At 40.4% G+C, this 11,187-nt stretch overlaps 1 protein-coding gene across 1 annotated transcript in view; it reads left to right on the forward strand.

The window, feature by feature from the left end:
- Nucleotides 1–11: 11 nt before the first annotated feature.
- PITRM1 (pitrilysin metallopeptidase 1) overlaps nt 12–11,187 on the forward strand; it is a gene marked incomplete at its 5' end in the record, with an annotated part of 28,366 nt that continues 17,190 nt past the window's right edge. Inside the window, 11 exons of the mRNA XM_010147633.1 lie at nt 12–71; nt 887–993; nt 3,035–3,186; nt 3,558–3,672; nt 3,798–3,894; nt 4,247–4,407; nt 5,629–5,755; nt 6,536–6,624; nt 7,175–7,303; nt 9,054–9,167; nt 9,593–9,689. Coding sequence (XP_010145935.1) covers nt 12–71; nt 887–993; nt 3,035–3,186; nt 3,558–3,672; nt 3,798–3,894; nt 4,247–4,407; nt 5,629–5,755; nt 6,536–6,624; nt 7,175–7,303; nt 9,054–9,167; nt 9,593–9,689 — 1,248 coding nt within the window. The remainder of the gene's footprint in view (nt 72–886; nt 994–3,034; nt 3,187–3,557; nt 3,673–3,797; nt 3,895–4,246; nt 4,408–5,628; nt 5,756–6,535; nt 6,625–7,174; nt 7,304–9,053; nt 9,168–9,592; nt 9,690–11,187) is intronic.

The following is an 11,187-nucleotide window of genomic DNA, read 5'->3' on the forward strand; positions in this document are numbered from 1 at the left end:
GCGTCTCCGCTAGCGAGAGAGCGCTACAGTACAGGGAAGGCCAGCAAATCCACGGATTCACTGTAAAGCAGGTAAGCTGTGCCCTTCACTTACTTCCCTTTGCCTTGTGTTTGTGTAGATGAGTTTTCCTGTGGCTGGAAGGGGCCTAAGTGAGAGGCAGGGAGTCTAAATATTTGCATAGACGCTTTGGGTGCTCAGTTAAAAAACGATACAGTAGCTACTTGTAGCTGTCTCCCTGCGACCAAATTCTTTAGGTAACGTAAACACATATTCCTATAGGGAGCTAGCTTCCCTATAGATAACACACCGGGTGTTTGTGTTTCTGCTACAGATGGTGAGCATTTGGTGTGGCCTTCTAAGCCCTGAGAGATAACTGAATGTCGCTGCATGCTGGTTTATGAAATACATTAATGTTTTATCTCCTAAGCTCCAATGGAAATAGTATGTCGAACTTCTTTACACTGTTTTAAAGAAAAAAGCAGAGGCAGAGAGTATAGGTAACGTGAAAACTGATTGTTAGTGACAATGCCAGTGGTAGAACTGGGTTTCTTAATTTTTTTTTTTTTCCCTCTTGCTGCCCTAATCGCTGGAATTTGAATGTATGACTTTTCTTTGTATGTTGGATCAAATTGTTCTGATCTTAATATCTATACCAGAAAAGTATAGTTCTTTGGTTGTAGTGTACTTGAATTTTTTTTTTAAGCTTTATTTTCTATTTGCATACATTCCCACCACCACCCCAACCTGTAGGAGCAAAGAATTTATCGAACACTGTATATGGCAGTACTATATATAGGATCAACAAACCAATCATTGCTGTATCATCCACGATTTATTTGACCTAGTTGCAGTCACACTGTAATACAGATGTTTTTTTCCAATGCAGGTGACAGCTGTTCCTGAGCTGTTTCTGACTGCAGTGAAGCTTAGTCATGATGGTACAGGAGCCAGGTATTTACATGTGGCTCGGGAGGACTCCAATAATCTTTTCAGGTAAAACATATATGGATAGCACATTCTATCTCAGCATCACCTTGTGGTTTCTAAATTGTAATCCAGCATCATAACTGAATTTTTCTGTGATAACAGAGAGGACAGCACTCCATTGTGGGACTTCCTTAAAGTTTTTCAGGTTGGAACAGATGCCATGAGGCCTGTTGTTCACCTGGCTGCTCAAAATTGGGTTAGCATTTAATTCAGGTGCAATTCCTCAGACGTTTATCCAGGTGATCCTTGTAAACTTCCCAACAGGTATTGTACAACTTCTCTGGGCAACCTGTTCCCAGTGTTTGATTGTCCGTATGGTAGGGTGGTTTTCTTTAGTATCAAGTTGGAACCTCCCTTGCTTCAATTTATGAACGTTGTGTCTTGTCCTTCCATCGTGTATCTGTGCAAAGAACCTGTCTTCATTGTAACCTCCTTGCAGGTATTGGAAGGTAACTACTGAGGCCCCTGATGCCTTTTTCTTCTTGTATTGAGTTTGCGTGGTGAGGTTTTGGTAGCTGAGGGCTACAGGGGTGGCTTCTGTGAGAAGCTGCTAGAAGCCTCCCCTGTGTCTGACAGAGCCAGTGCCAGCCAGCTCCAAGATAGACCCACCACTGGCCAAGCCTGAGCCCATCCGTGATGTTGGTAATGCCTCTGGGGTAATAAATTTGAGAAGGGGAACACACCAAGTCCCCCCCGCCCTCCACAAAATAAAGCAATTGCAGCAGAGAGAGAGCACAATGTGAGAGCAACAATTCTGCAGAGCCCAAGGTTAGTGGAAAAAGAGAAGGACCTCCAGGCATCAGAGCAGAGATTCCCCAGCAGCCTGTGGTGCAGACCACGGTGAGGCTGTCTGTGCTCTGCAGCCATGGAGGGTCACAGTGAGGCACAGACCCATCTGTAGCCTGGGGAGGACTCCATGCTGGAGCAGGGGGATGCCTGAAGGATGCTGTGACCCTGTGGGCAGTGTGCACTGGAGCAGGCTTCTGGCAGGGCCTGTTAACCGGTGGAGAGAGGAGCCCAGGCTGGAGCAGGTTTGCTGGCAGGACTTGTGACCTTATGGGGGACTCACATTGGATCAGGCAGCTCCAGAAGGATGACACTGCTGCAGACTGGAGCAGTTTGTGAAGAGCTGCAACCTGTGGGAAGGACTCACATTGGAGAAGTTCGTAGAGGACCCTCTTCTGAGGGGGCAACTCCATGCTGGAGCAGTGGAAGAGTGTGATAAGTCCCGAGTAGCAGAGTGTGATGAATTGACCACAACCCCTATTCCCTGTCCCTCTGTGCTGCTTGGGGGGTGAGGGAGAAAAAACCTGGAGTGAATTTGAGCCTGGGAAGAAGGGAGGGGTGGATGGAAGGTGTTTTAAGATTAGGGTTTAGTTCTCTTTTTTACTCTGATATGATTGGTGATGAATTTTTTTCCCAAACTGAGTCTGTTTTGCCCTTGATGGTAATTGCGGAATGATCTCTCCCTGTCCTTATCTTGAGCTGCCAGCCTTCCATTGTATTTTCTCTCCTCTGCTCAGCTGAGGAGGGAGAGTGATAGAGTGGCTTGGTAGGCACCTGGTCTCCAGCCTGGTGGGTCAACTCACCACACTTCTCCAATCTAAATGACCCATTTCCTCAGCCTCTTCTCACGGGGCATGGCTTCAGCCATTTTATGACTCCACTAAAGTACTTCAAATTTATTACCATGTCTTTTGTATTGGTGAGTCAAAAAATGGACTTTCTGATAAATTGCCTTATAGTTGCAAGATGTAAACCAGTTCTTTTTTCTATAACCTTCTGTGAAGTTTTTTTTCCTGAACCTTTTGGGTAAGAATGAAATGTTTAGTTACATGCTGAAAACTTCTGTTCCGCCTCCAGAAGTAGATGTGTGGAGGTACGCCTCAGAAGAGGTAGTGAACACTCAACCCTAGTCTTAAGAGCTCAGTAACTCTGCACTGTGCTGTATGACGTGTTAGTTATGAGGCAGTGATAACTAAGTCTCAGCTGCAGACAGGAGGTGGGTGGACTCCTCTTCACTGCATTCCTCTCTTCTCTCTCACAGCGTACAATTCCGAACCACTCCACTGGACAGCACTGGGATCCCACATATCCTCGAACACACTGTGTTATGTGGGTCGCAAAAGTATCCTTGCAGAGATCCGTTCTTTAAAATGTTAAATAGGTCGCTGTCCACTTTCATGAATGCCTTCACAGGTGAGCCCCAAGTAGCTAATACCTCTTAAAATGCATGAAGTTTTAGTGCAGTAGAGCTGTCAGTTCTCCTTAATTTGCCATTGATAGCTGTTACTATTAAGTGTGGATGTCGTGAGTGAGAGACTGAAAAACTAACAAGTCAAGGCAACAAAATAGATCTTGTTCATTTGGTGGTTACGAAGTCCCAGTAGAGGTTCACCTTTATGGTGTACAACAATGCTTTAACCTTCTGTGTATTCCTCAGGAATAACATGTATCATCTAGTAAGTTTCTTTTCCAGTTATTTATATAAAGGAGAGTTGAAAAATAAATGAGAGCAAAATGCATCTCAGACTTCGTAAACTCACCTTTTTACATTTATTTATGCGCAGCTAGTGATTACACGCTCTATCCATTTTCGACCCAAAATCCCAAGGACTTTCAAAATCTCCTGTCAGTGTACTTGGATGCAGCTTTCTTCCCATGTTTGCGGCAACTAGATTTCTGGTAAGATGTGGACAGATTAAGATGTATGCAAACCTTAAAAACCAACCAAACAAAAAGACCCAGCCGAACCACAAAACCCAAACCCCTCAAAGTTCCAACAAGTTCCTGTCATTTTTTTTTTTCAGGCAAGAAGGTTGGAGGTTAGAACATGAGAACCCAGCTGATCCTCAGACACCTCTAGTCTTCAAAGGAGTTGTTTTTAATGAAATGAAAGGGGCATTTGTAAGTTTTGTGGATTTTTGTTTTAAGATCTTATATGTGGCAAAGTGCCTTAAGCTGCGGGTTATCAATGGCATTATTGCACCAGGGGTTGCCGTTCTTTCTTTGTGAAATTTAAGTCCTTGGTCAAGTCAGCAGTCTGTTAGTTAGTAAAGTTAGCCTGTTGAAAGCTTGCTTCCCTATACAAGAGCACCTTGCTACGTACATGGTAACGTCACTAGTTTTATCCAAGCACTTGTGACTACAGAACAAAATGCTTATGTGTAAGTTAGAGCTCTGAGGTCTTATTGAGCACCTTTGATATTTAAAATGTGTTTTGATGACTTTTACTGAAATGTGGTGTTTTCCTCTTAAGACAGATAATGAGAGGATATTTGCACAGCACTTGCAGAATAAAATCCTTCCTGATCACACGTACGGTGTAGTGTCTGGTGGAGATCCATTATGTATTCCTGATCTTACGTGGGAGCAGCTTAAACAGTTTCATGCGACACATTATCATCCAAGCAATTCCAGGTATCTGAAATTTGTGACTGATTTACTAGTGTGTGAGCACTGTATTCATATTTTGGTGAGGCAAACCCAACAATACGGTGTTCCATTCACATGGCCAGCAACATAGATAACCTGTGCCCTCCAGCAGCTAGGACAGCATTGAAGCAAGGGATTTGTGTTAGGGGAGAGAATTGAAGGGTGAATTGGAAGCTGGGGTTACTGGGAGATGTCTGATTTTCTGGCATGCATCTACCTGTTGATCTGGTGACTTTGTTTACAAATGTTTCACTTTGAATTCAAATGGCCTGGGGGGAAATGGAACATACTAAGAAGTACTAGGCGGTAATGTTAGGCAGTTCTGACACAAGTTGTGCAGATAAGTTCAGGAGTTCCTATCCTTGAAGTCATCTTAAAGTTATAAAGAGAAGTTACAAATGAATGGCTGTTCATTTGCTCCCAAATCACTGTATCAGGTTCTAAATAATGGGTATTTGAGTCAGATACTAGTTCTGTTGGTACTAATAAGATATTTAAGAAGTCAATTTGAAAGTGATATGGAGGGAAATCTGTAGTATCGTTTCTTCTGTACCAATTTCGTGACCAATGTGTTAGTCTGATTAATTCACTTATGGAACATAAGCTTGTGTTGTGGTAGTAGGATGATAATGTTTTTTCTCATCATCCCAAGTATTATACTGTACCTGTGTCTAGATTTTGGTCAGGGGAATAACACTTACCCGAGACATACCTTGTGGTCATACTTAATCCTGGGAAGTCAGCAGTGTTTCTTGTAGGTGTGGGAGTGTGCTTGGTAGTCTGACCTGCAGAACCCAGCCATGTTCTATATATCAGTTGAGACATGGATCATCATATTTTATACATCGTATGTGAAGACGGTAGAACTTTTGTCTTTTGAAACGGTAGAGTGCTGGGATTCTGTCTTCAGTTATTACTAATTTTTCTTAGAACATTATATATTGCCGCTATCAAACAAATTCTAGGTTTTTTTGGCCTCTCAAGCATACAACAGGGGCTGAAAAATGGGGGATTTTACCAGGAGATCTGAGAGCTTTATGTATGTGGCAAACTGGTGGGTCTTTAACCTGGGGGCCTTACAAAGCATGTTCCAGATGTGACTGGATCATTGGAAAACGTATGAAATTCAGAATGTAATAAAAGCTGTTACTTTAAATTTCATATAAAATCTGATGCTTTAATCCCAATCTTTCATATGAAATGCAGATTTTTCACTTATGGTAATTTTCCACTGGAGCAACATTTGAAACAAATACACGAGGAAGCATTGATAAAATTTGAAAGAATTGAATCAAATACTGACATCCCAAAACAGAAACTCTGGGAAAAGCCTGTAAGTAAAAAAAAAAAAAGAAAATTGAAGTGAAACAAACAAAAAGAAGTAGTGCACATCCAATCCTGGAATTGCAGAAACTGATATAACATGTTAATGTTTTAGCCCAGCCTGCTGGAGTTACTTTTTTCTGTTTAGAAGAGAGTGTGTGTGTGTGTAAATGAGCTGAAGTATTTTTATTTTTGGTTACAGCAGGGAAAAACTACATTTACTTTTGAATTTCAGTAACATAATGATTGCATGCAGATGTTTGGGGTTTTTTGTTTCCAATTTTCTAGTCCCTCAGCATTTGGAGCACTGAAGCATTTATTAATTAATGGAAGGCTTTCAGTGCTACTTATAGAAATATTGATACTTAGTGTCAGGAAATACACGCTCTGATGGTACCTTAACTTCCAAATGTTGGTGTAAAAAATAACTTTTTCCATTCTCTCCCTCCCCCCTGCCTTGTTTTGCCTCCCTGACTTGTCTAGAAGGAAAAGCATTTCTTTAAAACCCAGCTCAGTGTTATGTCCAGATTTTCTTGATCCTCTCCCTTATTTTCTACTTTTAAAAATAAACAAACAAACAAAAAGCCCCACACGAATATGAGATACCACTCATATTTTTGAAGATACCCTGTGTTTGTTTATTCATGAATATTGAATTTACTCATGAGTATCTGTAAAATTATGTGAAATCTTTGGAAGGAATATGCTATTAAGATGCACGCAGTCACTTTTTATTTGTTACTTCTGCTCTGAGTTTAGTCTACATCAAACATATTATTCTAATTTACAGAGAGAACACAGCGTAACGTGTGGCTTAGACTCGTTTGGTGCCGATCCTTCCAAGCACACCACGGTCAGCGTCAGCTACTTGTTGGCAGAGTAAGCGTATCAAAATGAAATTCTGAGTCAAAGGCTCATTTTAGAACTTTAAGCAAGATGCAGGCAAATTCCATGTCCCCCAGTCCCTCTTCACAAATGTCTTTAAATTAAATAATGCCGTGGGAAAGCTAGACAAATCCTCCTACAGGAAATAGAAGTTTAATTACTAAGCACAATTTTTCCTATATTTTTCTTCAGCTAATAGACATAAGGAAAATCAGCCATTATCCTATAAAAATCTTCAGTGGATTAGACTTCTGGGATTGCTGGCTTCCTGACTTTCAATTTCCTGCCGTGTGCAAGCTTTTCTGTATGACCCTGCTACTAACTTCATCTACCCTTGCAGCCTAATTTAACTTGCTTTGCACCTAGTTATAGTAAGTGAATGACACAGAACACCCTTAGTTCCCTAAGGTCTGGTGCAGTGTTCATAACTGATTGCTTCCTCCTTCCTCCCCAGCGTTGTTTTATAGAAGTGATCTTCTGAAATTAACTGGGTGTCACATATTCATAGCTTGATGTTTTTTAAGAGCTATTACTTTTTCTTTAGTATTACAGATACTTTTGAAACGTTCACACTAAGCCTGTTATCTTCACTGTTGGTTGATGGGCCGAATTCTCCTTTTTACAAAGCCTTAATTGAGTCTGGTGTTGGTACAGATTTTTCTCCTGATGTTGGGTAAGTGTTGCAATTTCCATTTCATCACTGTAAGAAATATTAGAAAAGTTACGAACCACTGTGAAATTGGGAGAAGTCATCTCTCATATAGGCAATTTACATCAGAATAATCTTACTTAATATTAAAACACCCTGAGAGCTGCTGCTGATTAACTATAAAGCATTCTCAAGTGTAATTTTTGGCTTGTCAAAATAATTCAGTAGAAGCTATGTCAGTTTAAACAAAGTTGTATCATTTAAGGCTTATGAACAAGAAAAACGGGTAGATAAAAACATGGTGTACCTTTAGTGCCCTAATTTACTTGGGATTTTCATCTTGGCCATTTAGTATTGCTCAGAAAAGTTTGCTAGCTCTTCAGTGTTGTGTTACCTTTTGCTTTTTTGCTTTAATTCTGTAATTTTAGTAGTAGGAGGGTTTGGCACAAATGTGCTTTTGTGCAGTTAGGTGCCATTAACCTGCCATCGCCTCAGTACAGGGGATGTTTCTGCCAACACTTCCTTACTCAAGATGTAGCTCTTGCAGCCAGTCTTGTGTGTTTGCTCTGTGCTGCAGACTAAGGGTGGGTGGATTGTCTTCACCTGACTACAGGCTCAGCTGCTCATCATAGTTTGGTTTTATTGTCAGTGGAAAGAAAGAAGCACTTTCAGTGTGTGATTCATCTGACTGATTTTTAGACTTGACAAAAATCATGCCTTCCTCTCCACCGGCTGTCTCAGATGTTGGAGTGGGAAATCTTAATATACTTATTTTAATGCCTTAGGGTACTCTGCCTGGCTTGAACTGTCTCTGCATGAAGTCACAGGCTTCCTGTGGGCAGTGTCGTGCATGCCAGTGCCGTGCAGACATCTTACAGGGCATGGCAGCAGAAATCTATATTGAGACACTGAAGTAGTGATGCAGTTATATGTTTTGTCTGCTGAGTCTTTTCCAGGTTGACCGTATTAATATGGTGTTTCACTGTGCAGAGTTGGCTTTAATTTGCCTTAGTGACTGTGCTGATGAATCAGTCTAGAAGAATGTTTTGAGTCCAGAGATCAGTATTCCAGAATTAAACAGCTGAGTCTGCCACTGAATTCCTTATTGTAGTTTTTAGACATGGAATAGTGGATGTTTTGAGTTGATGAGCACCCTTTTTTGTTTGTTTGATGGCTTTGGTTCAAACTGCTGGGTGTTCTGTATTTCTGCAAGTGTTAGTTTTTCTCTCTAAGGATGAGTTTGTATGTTAACCCTGCTTGACAGCTTGGACAAAATTATCTTCTTTTTTTTAAGTACCATTGGAAATAATGGCAGCAAACATGGAACACTTCACCTTCACCACTTATTTACAAATACTGCTTTAAAAGTACCATTCCACTCTCCCACTTCAGTAGAATGTATGTGTTTTGATGTTACAAGCAGCTAAAATTTTCATCTTAAAGGGGACTTCTTTACCTGAAAGTACTTATAGATGAATGGGAGAGTGAACAGAAATGACCAGCTTTTCTTCTCTAACTGTTTTTTCTTTCTCTAATATCATATGCCCTATGTTTTCTTAACAGTGTGCTACTACTACTGAAATTGAACAAAAAATGCTTTTAAGTTCTGTTTCTTGCCTCTTTGGTAATTATTTTTCTTTCTATGTAGCGTTTTAAATCCTGTGTGTATGTGGAAATGGTGTGTGTTTTCCCCTTCTGCCTTTGCTGACAAGTTTAATGTTCATAATGTTCAAGTTCTAGTACTTGTCACCAAGTTGAAGATGTTTTATTCTAGGTTTAATGGCTCAACAAGAGAAGCTTATTTCAGTGTGGGTCTGCAGGGTATTGCCAAAAGAGACATTGATACTGTGAAACAGATAATTGCAAGAACAGTTGATGAAGTTATTGAGTGAGTAATGCTAAATTTTTGAGACTACTGTTAGTTCTTTCATACAGTTTTTTGCAATTAGATTATTAATAATATATTAACATATAGGCATGTAATAATACAGGCATGTACATACTAACATGCCTTAAAAATTTAGTTTTATTACAGTAAACGCACCAAAGAAATATTGTTCAATACTCTTACGTATCTGCTACTTCCTCTCCTGTACCGTATTCATCAGCATAACTTTCAGGAGTTTAATGATATTAGTGCAGTTTCACTAAATGACACAGCATAAGATTACTTCATATCAATTTTAATTCAGTGTGGAAGACATTATGTTGTAATGCTTCCTTTATCGATGTTATAATTAATTTTCTTAACTGCATTTAAAGTGATTAGCGTTAATGGATATGATTTCCTTTTCTCATCACCCCTTCCCAAAGGAAAGGATTTGAGGAAGACAGGATTGAAGCTCTACTTCACAAAATTGAAATCCAGCTGAAGCATCAGTCTACAAGTTTTGGACTTGCCCTGACATCTGTAAGTCTATACGTGTGCCCAGTTGTTGTGGTGTTTTAGGAATGGATAAGAGGCCTACCATCTACAACTTTACAAAATATGAGGTCATTTTGTAGGCCCTCGATATGTAAAACTTTTCACTTAAGGGCTTTCCTTTCCGATGTCATGTACATCTTTCTTCCTCCTTTTCAGTAGCCTTCAAACTATCGCTGGACTCCACACGGTATGACTTAAATCAGGCAGTGAGCCTGTTGTCTTTGCCTGCTTTGATTACAGTAGGACTGGTTATTTATGTAAGAGAGGCAGGCCACACTGGCTCTTGGAAATGTATGTTTTGGCCAGATGCCTACATGTTTTTAAAAGTCAAATAGATGGACTATGTTTTTCTAGGGGAATTAGGGTTGTACTGCTGAAATTCTGTTTCATAATCCACAAGTGAAAATGTACACCAATTCTTGGCTTAAAATTTTGATACCAAAGCTGTTACAGAAAATGTTTTCCACAGCAGAATACAGTGTCTTTGAAAAGTTTGTAAGTTGTAAATTTGGGAACAAGTTTAGCTGCAGTATTGGCAGTTTGGAAATCAGGGCCTCCTACTGCCGCTCGTTCTCCAGTGTCCTCTGTTTTTTCCTGATCTGCAGCAACTTCAGTTGCTTAGCAGCTATTCTGCTTTGTATCTGAAGTGGTGTCTCCTCTTCAGCACGAGCAGGAGTTCATACCTTTGGCATACAAAGTTACCTACAGAAGCAGGGCCCTGAATTAACAGAGACTTGTAAATGGGAGAGCACAGCAAAGAGCTCTTTCAAATCAGGCAGTGAAATGGACAAATTGTGGGTATTTAACTGCCTGCCATGTGTCATAGTAGGATCAGGCAAAATGTGCCTGACTTTGATAGCTAATACTTCTAGCATGTCTTCAGATTGTGTGAGTAGTTCTGTCTCATGAAATATTTACACATATATGTTATCTTTCAATAAGTCTTGAAGTTGATTCAACTGTTAGGATTTAATTCTAAAACGGAATACTCTTAAACAATTCTTGCTTGTAATGACCAGTCATGCAGCATTTGGTGTTAGTACTCCCATAGAGGAGGTTTTTATTTCAGTTCAGTTTCCTGCGGTTATGTTTTAGAAGTTGACCTTGAAAAGGGCCTGAAAAGGGGCCTAGTCATAACTAAAGTAATCACAGAATGGTTTGGGTTGGAAGGGAAAGCATCTAGTTCCACCCCCACTGCCATGGGCAGGGACACCTTCCACTAGACCAGGTTGCTCCAAGCCTCATCCAGCCTGGCCTTGAACACTTCCAGGGATGGGGCATCCACAGCTTCTCTGGGCAACCTGTTCCAGTGCCTCACCACCCTAAGCATGAAGAATTTCTTCCTTATGTCTTATCTAAATCTACCCTCTTTCAGTTTAAAACCATTACCATTTGTTTTGTCAGTACAGGCTTTGGTAAAAAGTCTGCCTTTCTTATAAGCCACCTTCATATATTGACAGGCCACAATAAGGTCTCCTTCCAG

Source organism: Eurypyga helias, unplaced genomic scaffold, assembly GCF_000690775.1.
Source record: "Eurypyga helias isolate BGI_N326 unplaced genomic scaffold, ASM69077v1 scaffold9122, whole genome shotgun sequence".
Lineage (NCBI taxonomy): Eukaryota > Metazoa > Chordata > Aves > Eurypygiformes > Eurypygidae > Eurypyga > Eurypyga helias.